Raw genomic sequence first — 23,624 nt, forward strand, 5'->3', positions numbered from 1 at the left:
TACGGCACCTGGAATTGAGAATACCTTGTTCTCACTATACAAACTAAGTAGCAGTAGCATTCTCTAATTGCAGTAATAAAGTATTTTTGTATGATTAGTGTAATCTGTATTGTGATATTGTACATACTTTACTATGAATAAATAAATTCATATTTATAACATTATTTGTTCTAATTACACACATAATACCTAGATACCTATGTATACCACCATACATAAACTCATGTGTACTTATTTTTATGCGTTTATGTTTATTATTTTTCGTACTTTGTATTGCCAGAAGTAGAAGGATTATCTAAAAAATATAAAATGAAATTACATTAAGAGCCCCCCCCCCCATTGCGAACCCTCTTCATCCCAAATTACAGTATATCCTTCATAGATATATTATATATTATGTATACCGATAATCATTACATGCTTAATTGACACAAATATGAATATTATAGTTCAACAGTCATAAACAATGAAAATTTGCATATTCAGTCTTACTCAATGTATTCAGTAGAGCATAAGAGCAGTTATATATTTTTTTATTTTTTTCAAGATTTTGTTCAAAGAAAATAATTAACATTGTTTTAATATTTAGATGTAAATATATGTAATTAAGTATTTCAAGAAAGGGGAGGAATTCATCATTAATGAAATCTTAGGTTAATGGTGACAATTGACAACCAAGGATCTCATTTTGAAGGCCAATAACAATGTCGTATTTTTAGGGTTCCCTACGAAAAAGGTACAAAAGGAACCCTTAGGGCGCCGCTCTGTCCGTCTGTCTGTCTGTCCGTCTGTCACATTGCTAAATATCTCGAGAACTACTTATGCTATCGATTTGAAATTTGGAATAGTTACGAATATTATTAACCTCTACAAATTAAAGGTATATATTTTTTTAATTTATTAATATATTAAAACTATGGAAACGGATTAAATCGCGTATCCGTTTCCATAATTTTATTTCATGAGTAACTATCGCGGTAACCGAAGACAATATTATTAATATTAATTATAGAAAATGCCAAGGTCGGCAAACAGTAAATGTGAGGTTACTAGGTCAAGTGATGGGGTATCGTTAGAAAGAACTCAAATTGTACGTAAAGAAAATGGAAAAAAAATACCGTCCCCCCCTTATCTCCGAAGTTTACCGACGAACAATGATGAAAATTTTACGAAGCATTAGTTTTGTGCTAAATATTACAGGAAAAATTAAATCATGTGTGTATTTTGGAAACTTTTTTTTTATTAACAAAAAACTTTTCAGATTTTAACTTTCAATTTACTCACCCTCGCGGATGTATATCGTTCTTGAAATGAATACGAGTTATTACCTACGTAAAATATCTTCTTTTAAATAAAATAAAAACTGTCAAAATCGTTAACAAAAAAAAACATAGGTACTATGTTACACAGTGCCGGCCCGTGCACTCGATCTGGGGGCTGATATTTGAATCTCGGCCATTCGATTTCGTGAAATTCGTTCAATAATATCTCCACACTAGCGATTAAAAATTCTACTAACAGAATCAAAAACGAGTGGTCATCGTCATCACCACTAGGTAGTTTCAAAATTACTAGCTGTCCTTTCTCAAATAAGTTCAAAAACTAAAACCCGACTACTATAAAATGTGCTCTAAAAAGTATGAAACAAGATAGAACTATTTTATGAAATTACCATTCATGAAATTCACAGCTGTTTATTCTTTTCAATTCATAAATTCAATGTTATAATAAGTTTGTAAATTTTATAAATACTTGCAGAGATTCCGAAGATAACCGGCGTGGTCGTACCTATGCCACAATTATAAACTATAAGTACATAAGTGGCATACGACCACGGCTATCTTCTGAATCTCTGCAAGTATTTATAAAATTTACAAACTTATTATTACTCAATGTTTCATACTACATACACATTTTATAGTAGTCGGGTTTTAGTTTTTGAATTTATTTTTTATTTAACATACTTTGGGGTTACATTTTATTTATTGAATATGAGGGCGCCGAAGGCGCCCGGCTTAAGACCTCGTGCGTCGGGCTTTGCCCGACACTTTAAGTTAGAGGGCGCCGAAGACGCTTGGGACCGCGTGCGTCGGGCTTCCCCCGACAATTTCAGTTTGAGGGCGCCCGGCTTAGGACAGCGTGCGTCGGGCTTCGCCCGACACTTTAAGTTAGAGTGCGCCGAAGGCGCCCGGCTTAGAACCGCGTGCGTCGGGCTTCGCCCGACTCTAAGTTAGAGGGCGCCGAAGGCGACGGCTTAGGACCGCGTGCGTCGGGCTTCGTCCGACACTTTAAGTTAGAGGACGCCTTCGGCGCCCGGCTTAGGACCGAGTGCATCGGGCTTCGCCCGACACTTTAAGTTAGAGGGCGCCGAAGGCGCCTGGCTTAAAATCGCGTGAGCCGGGCGTTGGGTAATAGGTAAAATATATAGTTTTTGGAAATCAAACGCTTTGTTTCAGGAAATCGTGCTTTTAATAGTTATCGTAATAACAAATACACATTGAACATTTACACTATATTATCTTGTTTAAGTTATACTTATATATCTTTGTACATAAGTTCCGTATTAAAAACTAGTTTATTTCGTGTTTGCCGTCGTTTCTACTTGGCATAAAATTCAACAATAAGGCGATATATTTCCGTAGACGCTGCGCGCACTCGTTTTTTGAAGCCGTTAAAAACATAGGAAAACGCAATGCAAAAATCTGAAAACGATATATGTTAAATTTCAGGATCTGGTGAGAATGTTATGGAGTTGAACAACATGAATGTTACAACTTCGCTCGATAGAAAATGACTCCAAAGTTACCTCTTCTCTTAACAATAAATCGTTCCCATGGCTATGATAAGAACTTTTTTGACTTGTTTTTTACTTCAATATATAGGTAATAAGATTATCTAGACGAATCTGATGAGTTTGTGCCGGTAGCGTGATTAAAATAATATAATATTTACCAAATACTACCAAATCCGCAAAGGAAAGATGGAATAACTATGAACCCAATTTTAAGACCTGTTACTAATCCTGTTTTTGCAAAAAAAAAAGTTTTTTGAAAATTGTTTTGAAATTGAAAACATTTTCGATGGCACTTATGGCCTGCTCAGTCGCGCGGCGGCGCTTTCAGAGGATGGACCTGTGTCAGTTTTCTCCGCGTGGTCACGTGTCATTGAAGCAATGGGGAACAAAGCTTTGAGGAGGCAGAAAAAAATAATTGCGTGCTAGAAAACAAATAAATAAAGAAAATTCTAATCAAAGCCCGTGAAAAGGTAAGAAAATGATAATTTATATATACACGTAAGTATTTCATTTTCATATGATGTTATCAAGTGACATTTACGATATCTAAACATCATAGATTTTAGAAACCCCTAGATGACGGGTCTGTGACGTCATTACAGCACAACTTTTCCATTTAGAAAATATATGACTGATTTCCAGCTAGTGAACAAACTTACGCAAAATTTTCATAAAAATATTGAATTGTTCGAAAGAAAAGGCGGCGGTAGGTACAGTACTGATTGAAGATCAGGTACGGTAGGTATTTCTGTCTTTCAAAATTTGGTATAAGGTTAATTAGATCGTGCTACCCTCCGTCTATATTTTTTCTGTGTCTATGCCAAACATGTGGCCAGCCTGACAGAAATTTTGTTTGACAACTATCGCCATTTTTCCACAATAGTTAAAAGATTTCAGTATTTTAACTTCTCAATAAATTTTGATGAAAGTCCATAATCATACATTGATAAAGCTGGACAATTTTTTTATTTTTATTTGGTGGGTATGATTACGGTACTTGATATTTAAAGATATTTGTCTAATTTGCAAGATTATACGAATCCTTCAACAAGCTGTCTGACTCCTTTGACAATAGTTGATACTTGATATGAATATTACTTGAGAATTTAAGGTAGGCATAGAATGGTATTGATAATTTATCCTGTGCTGGGTTGTATTCCATTTGAGGTACATAGTGGCGGTAGTGCCCCTTGCCAACACGAGTCAAGCGAAGAAAAAGCTGTTTTCTTGAAGCATTTTGTCGTTCTTCTGAATCCTCGAATTTTGGGTCTGGTTTAAACCAGACAAATATAAAATATTAGATATGATATTTATAAAAACTTTATTAAATAAATGTTGAAGTACTTTTCAGTACCTTAGATTTTATTCAAATCTTAATATATTTACATTTTTAATTTTTCAAAACGTGACTGGATGAGTGAGCACTTATCAAAAATTGATATTATAAAAAAACCTGACACGTTAGTAGGTTCGTTTTGTATTTTACAAATTCCCATTTCACTTTTACTAAACTATACACATATAATAGCGGTCTAAATCTTATGTTTTTCATCAAAATTCGGCTTTTTAAAAACAGTGAGGATTGAGTGAGCATAATCTATTTGTAAAAACGGTTAAATACGTTACTAGTGATCTAATATTTATACAATTGGCCTATTTTTAAGAAAATGTTAGTATAGAAATATTATATCGCCGAATGTTAATCTTTTCACCCTTCAGTTTTCGTTGGTAGTTTGTTTTTTTATAATCCAGGAAAACCGTGAGCTACATGTTATGATGTTCTAGTATATTTCCATAAAATTTATCTAATTTTTGCAGGTAAAATTCAGTAATTCGTTTTACAATTGTTTTAGAACTTGGGACTACTAAATGATCAGCATTTTTTTACATTTCGACTGTCATGATACAGCTCATTCCTATGGAATATCCAATTTTTTTTCGTGGCTTCAGCATTGGACCCTTAATAAAAGTTGTTCATAATGACCTCAAAAGTCACTATGCAAAGTTTGAATGGTCCTTTTTATTTCACCCTATTACTAAGAAGTTTGGACGATGGCAGTTGGAGAATCCGAAAGAATCGATAAAATTGACAGTAGTTTAGGTACGTCCTTAAAAGCTCCGACAACGCTGACCAAACACACTGTAACTATAAATCATTAGTATTACTTACACAAATGATGAAACCTAATAAAGGAAATAAAGGCGGTGATCGTTTACCATCAGGCGATACAGCTGCTCATTTGCCTCCTATTTCATGAAAAAACCAAGAAAGCCCAGTTAAAATACGGCGATCATTATACTGCGATCCGCCTGTGCCATTGGCCATGCTGCCGCGCGAATTTGAGTTCCCGTGTGCGACAAGCGAACAGAGCCGCGCGGGCGGGGCTGCCCGGACGCCGCGCACCTCACCCCCTTGGATTGGTTACTTTGACAGATCATCTCGCCTTAACATTGTGCCAGAAGTTCAGACACATGATCCGCGATAGCGGAACCAGAGTCGGCGGCCAGAATTCTATTATGCGTGCCTTCCAATTTCCTTACATCTAGCTCCACGCATAAATCATTTAACCCATAGTCTTCTCCAAACAACTTGTAGTCTACCGCTTTAAATAGTGTGACTGGTGAACGGAGAGATGAAGTAGGTTTGTAAAGGCAGCCGATGGTGAGTCTACGGTGTATGCTGGTCGCCGCGTTACGTATTGTGTCTTTGTCTGTGTGCACGCCGTGAGAAGTGATGATGTCTGTTAAGCGGTCAACACGCGCGTCACCGTTAGGGAGATGTGATAACTCGTTGGTTACCTGCAACATAAAGTTATAATGAATTTGTACTGTAATTTACATGTGAAGGGTTGTCATAAAAAACAATGGATCAGTGTTAATTAAAGGAGAGCTAGTCTTTGATTCACATTCCATGAATACATATATTTATTTCAGAGCCAGTGGTAGGATGACTAGAAGCCAAAAACTATTTGCTTTGCCAGTAGTCCCTAACAATAATGTTACTCGTAACGCTCCTATCTTCAGAATGTGTAATTTATACACTGACCTAAACAGCGAGCCGGATATTTTGAACATGTCTTTGTCTAGCTTCATCAGCCATATTGTAAAATCGAAGATTCTTGAACATTAAATTAATTGTTTCTTTTCATTTATTATGCACTAGCATGTTAGTATTAGGTTTATATAAGTACCTACGTAGATAGTTTGGATTTGAATTATTTAAAATAAAATGTGTACAATTGTTATTGTGATATAGGCATTCGTTAACAGTTATCAATTCCTTTATACTACTAAAATGTATCCTGCTTATGTCATGTTATTGTATAAAATCAAATATGAAATAAAATCAAAATAAAATGAGCCCTTATATAAGAAACATGGCGCAGTCGGTAGGATATATGTTTAGTGTGGCATAGGGAACGTGAGTTGAAAACATTTATTCATTTTCATTTTTCATGACTATGGTAAACGTAAGCGCCAAGCGTGCACGCTCGGAGTGTGTTGTATTTGTGTACAGTGTAATAAAATCTGTATCATTACTTACTTCAGTCGAATCCAGTCCGTAACATACTTTTGCCATATAAGCAAGCATATCGGCATCATCAGATTGCAGCAACACCGATCGCTTCATTATGACATTAGTAGCGTGCGCGTTGACGAAAGCAGGCGAGCCATCGACCAGTACCAGTCGAGTAGCGCACCCATCCCTTTCTAGTTGTAAAGCCATCTCGAAGGCTACGCTCGCGCCGAAAGAGTAGCCAAGAAGCAAATATGGAGGCTGTGGCTGCGTGGCGCGTACGTGCTTTAAGTAGAAGCTCGCGAGAGTGGCTATGTCATCTAATGGAGCTGATGTAGCGCATTGTAGTCCGTATACTGTGCCACGTACGTTGGCTGCTAAGCGGCGAAGGATGTTTATTGAGCCTTCGATTGGATGTACCTGTCGATAGAAACACCTGTTAGCTAATCTTCTGATATTTTAAAGTCGTTACGAGTATGTATACCTAATAGTTGATTACTAGATTCTGAAAGCCACTGGACCTTATCGTTTGATAATTAATATATGAATTTAATAAAGGTAAAGAATGTCAAAAGCAAATTTACAAAAAAAATCAAATACTTAACTGAAGTAGGAAATCTTACCATAAATACAATCCTGTCATTTGAACTAATGCCTGGCTGCGACGGTAATTTGACGAGAACTTGCTTGGGCATAAGCTCTATAGAGCATAACTCTAACGAGTTATGCTTAGTCGGGTTTAGACTGTCAAAGGATGCTGGTGACTCGTCGTCGGCCATAACGCGAAGCTTGGCAAAGGTAAACGTGCGGACTTGTTGAACGCTGACCAGTATGCCGTGGTTTCGCTCTAACGTCTGTTTAATCTCCGTGCCCATCAGGGAGTCCATCCCCAATTCCACTAAAGTTGCCGTTTCAACAATCTTTTTGATGTCTCTGATTCCTGTGAACAAATATACCTTATAGCTTTAAAGGAGCAAAATCGTAAGGCACTTAGGGCCGATATAGATGGAGCAGTCCGTATGTATCCACCCTTAAAGAAAATCGTGGGTCAGCTGAATACAAAACAAATCACCTACCCATGATAGCGGCAACGGCATGAACAAGCTCTTGCGTTGGTTTCTCCTGCGCGCGAAGTTCATCAGCCAGCACCATGGACGATACCACAGCGTGCGGCAACCTCAACAGGGTATCCAGTGTCTGTAGACACGAGACGATACGCTGCGGCACTGTGCCGCCAACCTCCAGGATATGCGGCATGGTGGTTAAAACCCTACGTCACCCACAGCCCCCCATTGAACCGCAAGCCCAGGGAGGCCGTCTTCGCGCCGCTGCTCACAAAGTCGCTCCATGGCGCTGTTAGCGAGACCGTAGTTGCTCTGCCCCGCAAGGCCACGCCCGCTGGTCACAGATGAAAATGCCACGAAATGATCCAGCTCGGGTGCCAGCTCGCGCGACGCTGTATCCAACGCTCGTGTCACTGTAAGTAGGTTATTTAGGTATACAAGCCACTATGACGAGAATAAGGAGATACGGACTTAAACACGGTAACAAAGGTAAGTAAGGTCTCACCCTAGTGGGGCTCGGGTCAAGATCGGAACATCTGACACTTTATTTTAATATTGAGCGGAAGAAAAGTGGTCACTGATTGAGCTCCTAGCTGCCAGATTTTAATTCAAAATGAAGTGTCGGAACCGGAAGCATCGTCTCAGACTTGGGCCTCTGTATAGTGGTTAAAATGGATCATCATAAAATAAGATGGATAGGAGAGTTTTAAGGACGGACGGACGAGTCTAAGTCTAAACGATTCTCAGAGCAACATGCACCTACTTGAGATGATGTAGTGTTTGATTATTAGAAGCTATCCAATGGTGGGTTCAAGTATGAAGAAATTTGTGGAAAACATTTTTCTTTATCCCGACTGAACTTTTTGTGCTATCGATATATTCGATACAAACCATAAATCTTCGGCTTAGCGACAGTCTCAAAGGAATCCTTAGTCTGGTTGACGAGGAAGGCGTCTCGCAGCACGACGGCCAGGTTGAAGATGCCACCGACGGGTGCGGCCGCCGCCGCCGCCTGTAGCAACGCACGCGCTCCCGTCAGCGTTGTAACGTCTTCTGATGACAGAAGTATGCGCACGCCCTCGGAGCGCCACCTACAAAGAGGTATAAGTAATAGTTATTGGATTTAAAAGGGTGAAAAGTGTTATTTAACCGCACGTGCAAGCGAAAGAGTTCAATACTGAACCGCGAGCAAGAGCTTTGCAAGGTTTCGAATGTACGAAGCTTAGACAAATTCTGTCATCGAGTGAAACGCAAGGGTATGGCGATATTTTGTCTATACTCGCCAATGCGTACGCTCGTCCTCAATGCGTAAGTGTAATTCAACTCATTTACATCATGTCGTGGCTTCCGTAGCTCAATTGGTAAGAGCATTGCACGGATTGCAAAAATGGTGCGGGTTCAAGTCCCGCCGGAAGCGTAAATTTTTCGACACTAAGTGTAGTAAGATCAATCCTATACCTGCTGATGCACATCGCCTGATACCCATTACGTACGCCGCTGCGTGAATTAAGCACAAGAATGCGCGCGCCGCGTTGGACGAGCCACTTCCCGAGCTCCAGGCCAAATCCACCCAGCCCGCCTGCAACATGTACGAATTCAGTACTTGAGTAAAGTCCAAAAAGAAAGCAGCTCTTGAGTAAAGTCCAAAAAGAAAGCAGTTCAGCAAAAGACATTGACTTTCAGGGTCTACATTTTGTCAAGCCGGTGCTTCTGGTACTGACCAACAAGTACGTAGCTCTTGCCGGGGTGCATGTAAGACCGTGGCATTGCAGACACCAGTCTCGGCATCGGCTCACTGTTCACCTCCTCTTCGCGCATGCGGATCAACACTTTACCGATATGTTTTCCAGCCGACATGTACCTGAGGGAAAAAGGAAGCTGTAGAAAGTGAGGCTCGCAATCTTACACCATTGCTAGTTTAAACATTCGTACCTGAAGGCTTCCTCGATTTGGGTGTCATCATAAACGGTGGAGGGTAGCGGCCGCACAACTCCAGAGGCAATACCTTCAGACACACAGCGCACCACCTCAGCCTTCTCGTCGTGATTGCTATCTAGCAACGCGTCTAGCAAAATGCTGTGTACTGTAGTGTTGTTCAGCAACATGGCCGAACCGAGCGCCGTCTTTGCGCTCAGATCAACCTTCCCGATTTGTAGGAAGCGTCCGCCCTCCCTGACACATCGGAGTGAAGTTTGCAGCTGTTCGCCATCGATCGAGTTGAGCACAAGGTCGACGCCCCGACCTTCCGTGTGATGTAGTACAAGCTGTTCAAACGAGCAGTCGCGTGAGTTGCCGATGTTGGCGCCGAAAGACTTGGAAAGCGCTCTCGTAAAAAGGCGCGCTTTTCTGGCGATCCCACTGTGGTGAAAACTGTGCAGCTAGCGTGAAGAGCGATCCCGATAGCCGCCAGCCCCACTCCACCTGCACCCGCGTGCACCAGTACAGTCTCGCCGCGTTTCATGTGACCGCGCACTACCAGCGCGTAGTACGCCGTCGCATACGCCACCGGCACGGTGGCTGCCTCTTTCAGCGACCAGTGTTCCGGCACCTCCCACATAAAGTTTACGTCGGGCACCACGGAGGTTGCCAACCCTCGGTCAACTATGCCCATGATGCGCTTGCCGGTAGACGAGCGGCCACTAAATTCCGAGCCGAGGGTATAACTTTGCTGCAAAAATAAAGGTATGCTTGGTTTAGGTACAATCGGACAAGGCCCTTTGTCGTCAGCAAGAACACAATATATAAATTCACCTTTTTAACCAGAGTACCCTTTGTTGCCACGGGCGTTAGGTTGCCAGAAGCGATCATGATGTCGCGAAAGTTGAGCGCTGCATAATAGACGAGACAAGGGTCGGTCGCATGACGCAGGTCACTCTCGATCCAGCGCAGCGATGACATGTCGCCGCGAGTCAACGTGTTCACGTAAGCGTGCTTCACCTGACGATATACAGATAAAATATTGATGATGCCAAGGTAAAAATACAGTACAGCTTGATAAAGGTTAGACACCTTAGAATCTTAAAGATCGGGTCATCTTACCTGTACTCGGGTGTCGACGATGCTGTCCAGCGGTAGATGACGATAAGTACCCCAGACGCCATCGCGTAGCACATTGAACGCCAGGTCACGTCCTACTTGCTCCTCATACACCGGTGCATCAGGATCAAACGCGTCCTCTCCAGGCAAGTGGAACACACGAAGTAGGTCCCCGCCAGGCTCGCGTCTTAGACATGTGCCCAGGCCAAGAATACCGGAGCTGGGTGCGCGTGACCATACGTAAATACGCATATCTTCAGTTTCGGCTCGCTTCATGGCGATTTTCAGTGGCTCCACCCAGTCGAAGTTGTTATCTTGAACCTCGAGGACCACTCTTGTCGACGGTATGGCTGGAGTGCGTCGTAGCAGTAAATACTCACGGGACCCGGCTGACACTCTTGATACCTGCATGAAAAGGATCCATTGACTAAATAACTACTAAGGGCCTGTGTAGGTACATATTTGCTCGACAACATCGTGTAGGTAGTGACAAAGTACCATGGATAGACCAGCGGTGGTGAGAAGGGCTTTCTGTGCTGGATAGCCACATATCCCCTTTGCTTCATCAAGTAGCAAGAAGTCGCAGCTTGCAGCAAGTGGACGGAGCAAGCTCTTGTGTTGCGACATGTCAGCACCCAATAGCAAGTGGCTTTTCTCTAGGTTCGTCATATCCCTTTTCGACAGCTGAAATGGTTTTGCAAATGTTAGAGTTTGTTCGGAAAGAGAAGAGTCGTGGAATGTATTGGACCTCATACATTAGATTATTTAATGTTTGATATTGTGGTGGCTTTAACAACCTACTTGTGCAACCTATTTCTAACTTTCTGGCCTCTGCGATGTTTTTATTGATAGGTGTCAATGTCACTTAAATGAAACCCGTTATAATTGATGTGTATTTATTTAATGTGAAAATTTATTTGATTAAAATTATTTTATTGTTTATCAAGTGTTTCAACGTAAATTATTAGTGCTCCAACAGTATCAAACTTATATGTTAATCATGCGGGGTGCATGCAGGTAAGCGACAATAGTTACACAAAAGTAAATTTAAAGTAAAACTATAAAGTTTAAAACAAACAAATTTGACGAAACAGTACCTTCAAGATTCGTCAGCTTCTTGAACATCTCGAGAAAAGTCACAATACTGAGTAGTACGAGACGAGAACTATCAAGTCATACCTCGGACAATGGCGATCAAATATATGCAAGAGACACGTTTCTACGCACACAGTCTAAGCTCGTGTCGGTGAACTCATACCATGCTCGTATGAGTGAGATATAACAGGTCGACTGGTCGCATTTTCGACGGGCGGTAACTGTGAGATAACCGAGAGCAGGTAGGCGGCACTTTCTGTGGGGATCGGGAGTGGCCATACTGTAATCAAGTGTCATAATCATAAACAACTGGGGAAGTACGAGTACAATTACTTCTGCAAGTACCTTGACTCGCAGTGGCTCCATTGTAGAGGCGTACTGTGGAGCCTCGGCGCCGGCCGCCAAGGTGGCACTCACACGCAGCCCTGGCTGATCTGTCAGCACTGCGGAAATGTAGAAACAATAAAAATACTGCCTAAGACGAAATAATACTGCCTATTTTTAATATAAGTCCTCATTTTCTCCCTAGTTATTGCAATTATTGGAAATAGGGATTGCAATCCGGTCCGGCGGATCCGGTAATCCGGCTGGATCCGGTGCTTTTTTCATGCTCCCGGATCCGGTAAAATTCGCCGGATCCGGTACCGGATCCGGTAATGTAACTAAATGTGTTAGTTTAGTGCAAAAAATTAAAATTTATGCCAACAGTTGATCGTCTCTCAACAGGGGATTGCAATCCGCTCTGATTTCCAATCAAAAAATAATGTACTAACTTATGTTATTTTCATTACAAGGCAACTTAGAAGTCAAATAATATGCTCACGCGACGCGGCAAACTTTCCGTCTTTAAATCCGTAGTGAAATCTGTGCAATTGTTTGTTTGGATGCAAAATGTGGAGTGGTGGAGAGTGACAAAGGCCCATATGAAAAAAACTTTTCGGCAACATGTCCCTATCCGAAATCAGGACCTATGGAGTATATGCCAGCAAACACCCATTGGTGAGGAAACCGCGACACAAAAAAGAACATGGATAGCACACTATTTGAAAAGGAGAACGAAATAACGCAACCATTGCTTTCCGCTGGAAACCGCAAAATGCTATAAGATAGGAAGGCTTGGCGCGAGCTCGTGCAGGCTCTGTGGTGACGTAGGACTACAAGAACAACATGTTTTCGGCATAATATGAGAAAAGTATGAGGGCATATTGCTACATTTGCTACAAAAATAATAAAACAACAAATCAAAGCTTAAAAATGAAAAAAATTTAAAAGGAATAAAAGGTAACCAGTAAGATTGTTGATTCAGCAATAGCAATTAAATAATACTAAGGTCAATTACTCTTGCTAACTTCAATTTAGCTAGGTACTGTAGTTTTTTTATCCGGGACTGGATTTTTTATACAGACTGAGAAAAGGTTAACGCAGACTTGTAATATATATGATTGTGATATTTTTTTTGTTCTTCTCTGTTCACATGCAAATGTGAGTAAAGTTAACTGTAGAAATAACACAATACATGTTTTTTTTAAATACTGATCTCATAATGCTGGTAGGTATGTTATAGTGTCCGTTCTTAATCGTATCTTAAAAGCTCTATAGGTAGGTATTTCTGTTAAATGTTACACAAAAATAATTTTGTTATCCTATGAAAGTTAAAAAAAAACGAAAGAATTTGATTTGCGACTGATTATTATAGTAAAATTTACTTGTTACCTAGTAAAAATGTTGCTTTCTAAGCTTCAATCTTTTGGTTTATTAATCGTGAAGCAAAATACCATCGTATGATGCTGAAAACATGCAAAAAGGTACTATTTGGGTACTTTTAATCCTCAAGGCCAATCCGGCCGGATCCGCCGGATCGGTGCCAAAATCCGGCCGGATCCGGCCGGATTGGAGGTCAGACCGGATTGCAATCCCTAATTGGAAACGATTGAAAATTTATTTTGTTTTCATGTTGTTGTGTAGATACTTAACTATCTATTTTAGCCATACTAGTTTGATTTTTTTTTAATTTTTTGATTACTATAAATTGTTATTTGTTATATCACCTTGTAACACCAATCAGCGGCGCTTCGAGTGCCGCATCCACACCGACTAGCCATCTCGCTCCTGTAGATGCGCCGGCACGGATCCCGCGCGCCACCGCAGTGCGTGCGAGAGAGAAGGCGACGTGGAGAACGAATGCTAAACGATCAAACCTACCTGCAAACAAAAAAGACGCATCATCAAAAAAACCGTTGCCGCCGCCACGGCTGTCCAAACAAAGAAATCAGCAAAAAACTGCACAAATACAATAATTGACAATAATGCAAGTCAAATGCTGCAAAACTCACACGACACCGTCAATAACCAAACAAATATTGACTGTGCAAATGACATTTCACAAAATACGAGTGTTGAAATATCAGCTGATCATGATATCGCCAAATTATCCACGGACAAGCTTCAACACCGTCATCAGCGACGCAATCCGAGACCGGTCAATGTTATCAAGGGATCCGCGACGAACACGACCATAGCTGGAGTGGAAACGATAAAATACCTACACGGCTGTTTTTTCAAAAAAGACACGACCCCCCAAGACCTGGTTACTCACCTAGAAAAAACATGTGAGGGATATCAATACACAGTTGAATCCATTCCATCTAAACGTGACACCTATGCCTCTTTCAAAATAGGTATTCCTGCAGCAATATTCGATATGTTTATGAACGCAGAAGTTTGGCCGGTCAACACAAGCATCTCAAAATGGCAGCCCTTTCTCCGACCCAGGGAAAACAAGGTGCCCTCAGAAAAAAACACCTCATAAGAATAATAGCAATCACAGAACCACCGAAATAAACATTTTACATCAAAATATTAATCGACTCGAGAACAAAACATTCAAACTCGAATGCGAGCTCCAGCTATTCAATCCCGGCGTGGACATTCTGTGCCTTACGGAACACTGGCTCCAGACTTACCAACTCCACTCGGTCAACATCCTGAACTTCACTCTTCGCGCTGAGTTCTCTAGACGCTCTCGTCGAGGTGGTGGAGCCTGCATCTACGTCAGACCAGACATAACGACGATAGAAAGAAGAGAAATCGCCGACCTGTCGGAGGAAATGCACTTTGAGGCCTGTGGGATCGAGGTCGTCGGTGCCGATGTCATCGTTGTATGCATCTACAGGCCCCCAAGCGGTGATGTACAGTTATATTTCTCTAAGTTGACAGAACTACTTAATTTAAGTATAATGAAAAACTACAATGTTATTATCGTTGGCGACATTAATATAAATTTATTTAATAATTGTACTATATCCAAAACGTTGAGTGATACCATTAAACTGTTCGGTCTTCGCCAACTAATTAACGCACCTACTAGAATTACTAAATCCTCTAGCAGTTGTATAGACCATGTATTTACAAATATGCCTAAAATAAATATAAAAAATGTATCATGTATCGAGCTGAATTTATCTGACCATTTATGTACAAATGTAAGCATTCAAACTCAGTCATATTACTCGTGCAATAAACACACGCTTAAGCGAAACTTCGCAAAAACAAATGTCGAAAATTTCATTGCTAACCTTAACCTGTATGATTGGAATACAATTCAACAAAAATGTATTTGCCCAGGCGAAAAAATTGACTTGGTACTAAATGTAATTAAACATTATTTTAACATTTGTTTTCCTCTTAGAAAACAATTAGTGAGACCAAATGTAAGTGGTTGGGTCGACGACACAATCAAACAGTTACGTCACCAAATTCGCAAACTCAAATTTAAAATCCAACAAAGCCCTAATGACACCGAATTATATTCCAACTTACAAAACACTGAATCATTGTACTGGACAACCTTAAAAAGTGCAAGAAGCGACTACTTAAATAGCCAAATATCAAAATCCAATGAAAATATGTGTCGTGACATATGGCGAGTAATAGCATCAGAAACTTGTAAAAATAAAAACAAGAAAAACAGCGCTATTAACTTGTTTGTTTTGAAATCAGCTGATCGGTGCGCCGCGTCCGCCGCATCCCAACTAAACCGGTATTACATCAACGCAAATAGCAATAATAAACAGCCGTGCGTTCGGTCTGCGCTTAATTACTTATCTAACTACCTACCCATATCAATACCTAATTTCCAGTTCGAACCTTTCACCCTTGCCGATATCACAAAAGCCTTTAAAAAAAATAAAACGCAAGGACTCTAAAGATATCAATGATATGACGACGCGCATACTTGACCTCTTACCACCTATTATTGTATCACTGCTTCTTGTCTTATTTAATGAATGTATCGCAAACGGTGTATACCCTGACTCATTAAAGCAAATTAAGGTTCAACCCGTATACAAGGGTAAAGGAAACACAGATTTGGAAAAATGCTATCGTCCAATATCACTGATACCGATTATCTCTAAGGTATTTGAGTCCCTCATTAGCTCAAGACTTATGGGATACTTTTCAAATAATAACTTACTTAGTAAACAGCAGTATGCATATCAACCGCGCCTATCGACAGCTGACGCGACGCGGGACGTCGTTGCGCGGGTGCTGACGCATCTCGAGGGTGGGCGACAGGTGGCCGCAATATTCTGCGATCTGTCGCGTGCCTTCGAAATGGTTGACCATGCCCTACTGCTGGAGAAGCTGTCGCGTTATGGAATAAACGGACTCTTCCTTGAAACGATTCGATCTTTCCTTACAAACAGGAAACAGCGCACATTCGTACTTGATTCTAAATCAGATCTGGAGTCTATTGGGAACTGCGCTGTCCCTCAAGGTTCTGTAACGGGAAATAACTTATTTTTAATCTTAGTAAATGACATCTCCGCGGCTTGCCCTGAGCTCGAGCTTATAACCTTTGCGGATGACACCTGTGTACTGGTAAATGCCGACAGCTTTGAACAATTAAACATTAAGTTGAATGACGCGATAAAACAAATACATTGTTGGTTTGAAGCAAACGGGATGATGCTAAATATCGAAAAAACATATATAATGCACTTTCAACTGAGAAAAAACGATAAAGAGCTTAACATACTTCTAGACAACGTTCAGGTGCCACAGGTAAATGAAGTTAGGTACTTGGGCTGCACGCTGGACGCCGGCCTCACGTGGGCGCCTCACATCGATACCATGTGTGACAAACTCGCATCAGCGTGCTATGCCCTATCCAGACTCGCGCCTAGCCTTTCACGCATAAACCTACTTAAGGCATACTATGGATACTTCCATTCAATCCTTACGCAAAATGTAGACCTGTGGGGTCTGGCGGCAGACCGTGATCGAGCCTTTAAAATACAAAAGCGCGCAGTGCGGATCATATCAGGAAAACGCTACGATCATCCTGCCAAAGAACTATTCAAAGAACTAAAAATACCTACGCTTCCAAGTGTTTTTGTCCTCACTGCGTGTAGGTATATAAGGGCAAACGTACACAACTATGTCTCCTCTGCTACACGAGATAGAAGCACGCGACGGAGACCCCGTCTGGTCGTCCCACAGTATAAACTCGCTAAAACTAAAAAGTCACTCGCTGTCATTGGGGCTAAATTATACAACGCGCTTCCCACCGAAATTATCGAATTGAACGATTCATTATTCGATAAAAAACTCAAATCGCTATTAATTGAACTGGCGTGTTATAACATAGACGAATTCATGAATAGAGAAGTGGCCAACCCAACCACAAAAAAATATTAAAATTAAAGTTCATAATTCATATAAATAGTTAATAATAAAACTGTATAATGTATATTTTTATCATGTGAAATGTACTAATACTGATTTACTTAAGCTTAGATTATTGTATTTATACTTACTTATAAAAAATGACGTGTAAAATATCATATTTTATCAATAAAAAATCTGAATCTGAATCTGAATCTGTAAAGCATGAGGCAGCAGCAGTGTATTCACGGGTTTCTGCAAGGCCAGTTCCATTAGCTCGAATTGTAGCTCTCCACAGTTCTCCATTACCAACTGTATTGCGGCAGTGAGCACATGCCTTTTGGATAGATCGTCTTTCTCGAAATCGAAACATGCACCAAAGAAGGGTACAAATCCGTATCTTTCAAGCTTGGGAGGGGGTTGGATATTTGTACGACGTGGTGCCAGTAATGTGCTGAAACCTCTGATTTCTACACCTCCAGCCACAATCGCATTAATGGTTGGGTAACGTTTAACAGACATAGCACCACTGATGGCCATCGCAATCGCCTTGCGCTGCGAAACAGGATCAATGACTACACGCTGTATACTTGAAGCCAAATGCAAGTCACGCACGCCGATAAGAGACATTTGCAGTGCAGAGTCCATGAACGAAATCCAATTGCCTTCCCATTTGAGAAGACCACGAGTTCCGCTTGCGTTCGAAGACTTAATCCCGCGGAACACGCCCGTGTAGTTGTAACCGTTGAGGCGAAATTCTTTGTAGATGTCTTCAGAGTCAAAATCAAGTAGACCGTCGTTTTCTTCAAGCATGGCTGTGGTCAGGAGTTCGGCGATTGGGTCAGTAGTGAGCCTAGCTGTGCCCGTGACCACTACATCCCCACTCTCACAGACCTGGAACTCTCCTGTGCCATCCAGCAGGGAGACGTGGAATCGCAATGGCGCTTCACGTGAGACGATGGTAGCGCGATGAAAATCCATATTTTCTAATACCACCGCCGTCTGCTCCATGTCTTGATTCTGCATCTTTGCAAGCGTTTGCCAAATCAATGCCTGTATCAAATCAAAAAACAATGAATGTTTTACAAGGTAGCTTCCCAAAGATTCTAAGTAAGTATTAAAGACTTCAATAACTCACAAGATATCCAGCGGTGGGAAACACAACGCGACCTTCGTAATCATGTCCCGCAAGGAACGCGTCGCCAGGCTTGTTGAGGTCGTACTCAATGACGTTGTCTCCGGAACGAGTGGGGTTCCTGAAGTCAGCGACAAACCACTCGGTGGAATGGTCCCAGCTGACGTGGGCCGCGAGTCCGGGCGTACCGCGTGATACGGGCCAGGATATGGGCGGGTAAATTCGCGACACCTGTAAGAATAAGCGTCACGAAAGAGATAAAATAACCTGTGGTAATAATTACAAAAGTATACCTGACAGCACTAAACTTTCTTTTTACAAATCATGGCGACAATTCGAAATGTCCCATACATGATTAGGTTAAACTGTTTTATCACAGAGTTCTTGAGGCCAGCTGCTGTGTCCATCATCAGATCAGTGCGTTGGTGTCAGAAAATTGTATTTTCACCCAACACACTTGTAGGTACGTAGATTTAAACCTTCGCTGGAAGTCAGGAAGTCCATTTTTAATTTGTAAGATTTTACAGGTACATTTTACGAATAGTTCAAGTTACCTGGGGTTGCGCACTAGCCGCATAGGTTTTGCCAACGGCGACCAGCAGATGGACCAGCGGGTCTCGGGCAGTGCGCGCCGGAGCACAGCGTGCAGCTCTACAGTGTCACAAATGAATTCAATTATTTGTTACCTGGGGTTGCGCGCCGGCTGCATAGACTTTGCCAACGGCGGCCAGCAGATGGATCAGCGGGTCTCGGGCGTCGCGGCGCACGAGCGGCACGTGCACGGCGGCGGGCAGCGCGCGCCGCAGCACGGCGTGCAGCAGCGCGTGCGGCGCCACCTCCACCAGCAGCGCGCGCGCCGGCACCCGCGCCAGCACGCCCGCGAACCGCACCGGCGACACCAGGTTGTTCACGTGGTACGCTGCGTCGCTCAGCCGAGCTGCAAAACGGGCCAAGAATAATCGCCACCCTTAATAATGTGTACTATTTATGCATATGCTCAACCCTGCTTCGCAGAGGAGTACCTAGGAACAGATCGATGATTTCCTTTCGCTACCATTCTGACAGGTTTGTTGCACTTTCGCTTCACTCACTTTTCATGTTCCTCATTGGTTTTGGGTGCTTCAGACCAGCCTTTTAGCTATATTTCCACGATATGATCGAGAAAACTTCACCTGTCTTCCACTTCCAACTAATCCTTGCATTTTCCTTCATACAATCTCTTCGTAAATCATATATATTACCTATATCATTTGACAAATATGGTTTAAGCACTCACCTAGATCTGAGTTCCACTGGTCAGGTGGTATGGAAGAAGAAAGCCAGCGGCTGCTACGGGGCTTCGGGTTAGGGATGACCTCCCGAAGACGGTCGAGTAACAGCGGCGCAGCGCCCGCGATATATTTGCTGTGAAATGCCACTCCCGAAGTGTTGACCATCCGCACAAACACGCCGTCAGCTGACAACTGCTCTACTAATGTCTTCATAGACTCCAATGGACCGGAGATCTGTTGCAAATATAATGTTTGTGGAATACTGTAATCAAACAATTCCTAGCGGGCGTCTTATAGCCTGGCTTCTTATAACAGAGCTTGGCTATCCAATCGCTAATGCTGTAAGCTGTAGATTCCGCGATAAGCTTAGAAACTGTAAAAGTCATAACAAAAACTTTTCTTTGGCTGGCAGTTCGTCAGAATGATTCTCAATATGAATCAGAACGGTCTTAGGAACCATAGTTCTTGCTGGCGCTAGTGGCGCTTAAAAAGGCCTCGATGCCAATTTTGAATCGAAATCACAAAAAATAAGTAGGAAGTCCAGTCAAAAAATTTCACGAGAATTGGTTGAAAATTACTACGTTTGTAAAGAACAGGAGCTCAAGTTGTTAAGTCTTCATATATCGTGATTTCGTCGTGCTCACCGTCACGTTGTCAGACGAGTTATGGCAAGCGAGCTCGATGTCTGCGGGGCAGCGGCGCGCGGCCTCCTCCCAGCTCAGCCCCACGGCGGCCATGGCGCCCGGCGCCGGCGCGGCCTCCAGCGTGCAGCGCCCGCGCCAGTACGCGCACAGCACCGTCTGCTCAGCCGTCAGCCCCTCGTCTGCGTACGCACAACCTACGCAAGAACATGCAATTCTACAGGATCAACTCAGAATTTATACGTAGACCATTGTAGCTCTTTGAGCGAACTGACCGATTTCGCCAAGGGAATGCCCAATGATGCTGTCAGGGTGGACACCAAGCTCGCGCAGCACGTCGACCATAGCCACTTGCACGGCTGCGATGGACACGAAGCAGTAGATAAGGTTGCGGAGCTCATCCTCCGATGCCTCGGCTATCACGTACGTGAGATCCACGCCGTAGGGCTGTAGCACTTTGGCTGAACGCGAGATGCTTTCTGCGAATGTCGGCAAGCGGAGTAGCTCTCGCGCCATGCCGGCCCATTGTGAGCCCATGCCGCAGAAAGCGAACCAGACTGGGCGCGTTTCGCTTTTGTTTTCAAGCACCTCAAGCACAGGGTTCGCATGGTCTAGTACAGCATACCCGCGGTGCGGGTGCCCGAGGATGGCGCGTGCGTGCACGGCGTCTATTAAAGCGTGCAGTTCCGCGTCACATGGATGGTCGGCCGCCAGCCGGAGCAGTTTCTCGACGGCGTGGTGTGTGCGGCCCGAGGCCAGCACGAGGCGCGGCGCCGGGTACGCCGCGGGCGCGGGCCTCACGCCGCGCCCTCCTTCTAGGATCACAGTCGCGTTGCCGCCGCCGAATCCGAAAGAGTTTACTGCCACCAGTCCGCCTTGCCATTTTGTGTTTTTGTCAACCACCTGTATCATATGCGAGCTTAGACAAGGTTTACGACCCTAATGTAATAGTTAGATTTAGTAATTTAAGAAGTAATTTGAATTTTCATGCTTCATTAGTTAGTGCACAAGATTAGCTTAGCATAGGTGCGAAAAGTCTAGGTCTTCGTGGAAAAAGGTAAGATAGGTAATCTTACCTCTAGATAATAACTAAGATAAACGATATTATGATTATGATTTCATTCACAATATACCTTAATCCGGCCATCAAAGAGCGCCGGTATATCCGTGTTAGGGTTATTATAGTGCAAGTTCCCGGGGATGGCGCCACGCTCCATCGCCAGCACCACCTTCGCCACGGAGCACAGTGCGGAAGCAGGCTCCGCGTGCCCGATGTTGGACTTCACCGAGCCTATCAGTAGCGGTCTGTCCCGATCCTTGCAGAAAAGCTCCGCGATTGCGTTCACCTCCTCTGGATCGCCCGTCTGAAATATTTATCATAATACTCAAAAAACGCCTGTTAAGAGGTAATTACAATTATATAGTAGGAGCCATCATATCCTCACCTTGGTCCCAGTGCCGTGCGCTTCCACATAGACGACATCACTCGGGCTCAAGCCGGCGTTTTCAAGAGTCTCTTGCGTGATACGGTGCTGCATGACACCGGCGGGATAGCAAATGCCTTGCGGCTTGTAGCCGTCATTGTTAGCGCCCACTTCGCGTATAGTACAGTACAGACGGCGCGCGTCGCGACGGCGCTGCAGCATCAAAGCCACTACCGCCTCGGAGCGCACGTAACCCTGCCCGCTCTCGTCGAAAGCGGCACAACGACCATCCGGTGACAGCAGCGTCAACCGGAGGAAGTTCAACGACGTCGCAGGGTCCAGGCAAATGTTTATACCGGCGACGACCGCGGCGTCACAGCGGCCCGCTCGAATATCCTGCACAGCCTGTGCTAATGCGTACATAGAGCTCGAACAGGCGACATCGATGCCAATCGACGGCCCTTTCAGGTCGAACGAATAGGAAACGCGATTTGGGAACATAGCGCTGGCCCCACCAGTCATAGCGTAGCCATTGATTTTGTCGATGTCATTGCAGAATTTGCTTAAAGTTTCGGATCGGCTGACACCGATATAAACTCCAGTGCGTGTCCCTCGCAGGTCGGTGGGGCAGAGCCCGGCGTCCACCATAGTCTCGTGGGTCACCTCTAGGAGCAGGCGCAACTGCGGGTCCATGAGATCAGCTTGTTTGTCAGATACGCCGAAGAACGCTGCGTCGAAGTGTGCTAAGTCCTTTAACTTGCCGCTACGTTTTGGCAATCCATACATTTCTGAAACATTGAACACACTTGAGTGAAGACACTTTGAATCTCTCTTTACCAAAGAGTATTACCTATATTGGCGAGATTACCTGGTGTCCACCGGCGGTCGTCTTCAGTCACCATGTCGACGCCAGCAAAGAGGTGGCGAGCAAACTCCTCGATATCACCGCTCTCGGGCAGCCGGCCCGACAGGCCACTCACCACCACATCCGATGTGCCGCCGATCGCGCTTGGCATCTTGACTATCTGTAAACTCCTCTTATCTGTATAGAATTCTCTTGGATTTATTTCAATTTAGTGTAGGTATACCCTCAAGGTCGACCGTACATATGCACCTTATTTTCAAAACACTGAGATACAAATCTCCACAAAATCACGGCTTGTTAACTATATCGCAGGTCACCTGCGGCAGGTGTTTTCAACTGACACAAAGTTAACAAATTGGCAAAGAAATGCTGTTCACGATGTTTTTAAGGCGACAATTCAAGTCTGATATTTATTAGATACAATTCTATAGGTACGTTTGATACTTTACAAGGACGTTTTTTTCCTTACGTCTATATCGCTCCGCAGCGTCGTTGAACTCTGGTGGATGTCGTTGTTGTGGTGTGTTTTTTTATACCATGTCGGTGGCAACCAGGTATACGGTCCGCCTGATGGAAAGCGGTCACCGTAACCTATGGACGCCTGCAACTCAAGCGCGTTGCCGACCCATTAGAAACTTGTAGGTACACTTCTTTTTTGACTGCATTTTCTTATAATTATAACCCGGTAATTGCTAAGAGTGACGCTGAAACTTGTGAAGTCATGTGTTTTGCCTACCCCTTTTGGGAATACAGCTACGAGTTTATGTTTGTGTACCTACTTCGGTGATGCGCAAGGATTATTTAAAATATAGAATTTACATATTTCATACTAAGAATCGTACCTTGATTTTTTAGCGCCACCTATTAAATACTGTCATAACTACACTGATGATGCCTACAAATTTATTTATCTTCAAAATGTGTATTGACGTGATATCAATGATTTTAAAATAAATAAATATGTCATTTGTTCTTATAAAACATAAAACACGCAAAAGTATTTGGGGAAATGATTTTGGCCAGTTCCAGGCTGCGAACAGCGCCATCTAATTTTAAGCCTAAAACATCGATCTAAACTACCTAGATGCACCATCACGGCTTAGAATGTGTCCGCA

The 23,624-nt window shown here is 43.0% G+C and overlaps 1 protein-coding gene and 1 pseudogene across 1 annotated transcript; both read right to left on the reverse strand.

Moving 5' to 3' along the window:
- Positions 1–5,239: 5,239 nt before the first annotated feature.
- On the reverse strand, positions 5,240–8,237 carry LOC125232696 (fatty acid synthase-like). Its single transcript, XM_048138452.1, has 4 exons — positions 7,388–8,237; positions 6,935–7,251; positions 6,339–6,731; positions 5,240–5,593 (listed from the first exon to the last, which is right to left on the reverse strand). The coding sequence occupies exons 1-4, from the start codon at positions 7,566–7,568 to the stop codon at positions 5,240–5,242; spliced, it is 1,245 nt and encodes a 414-aa protein (XP_047994409.1). The 5' UTR covers positions 7,569–8,237.
- On the reverse strand, positions 7,574–22,850 carry LOC125232787 (annotated as a pseudogene).
- Between the last annotated feature and the right edge of the window lie 774 nt (positions 22,851–23,624).

This window comes from Leguminivora glycinivorella, chromosome 13 (genome assembly GCF_023078275.1).
Source record: "Leguminivora glycinivorella isolate SPB_JAAS2020 chromosome 13, LegGlyc_1.1, whole genome shotgun sequence".
Taxonomy (NCBI): Eukaryota; Metazoa; Arthropoda; class Insecta; order Lepidoptera; family Tortricidae; genus Leguminivora; species Leguminivora glycinivorella.

Excerpts from the sequence above, each read along its gene's own strand:
- LOC125232696 (XM_048138452.1), bottom strand. The coding sequence starts at position 7,568 with ATGCCGCATATCCTGGAGGTTGGCGGCACAGTGCCGCAGCGTATCGTC. Across the intron at positions 7,252-7,387 it reads TGCCGTTGCCGCTATCATGG|GAATCAGAGACATCAAAAAG; the intron begins GTAGGTGATTTG and ends ATTTGTTCACAG. Across the intron at positions 6,732-6,934 it reads ATGACAGGATTGTATTTATG|GTACATCCAATCGAAGGCTC; the intron begins GTAAGATTTCCT and ends TTCTATCGACAG.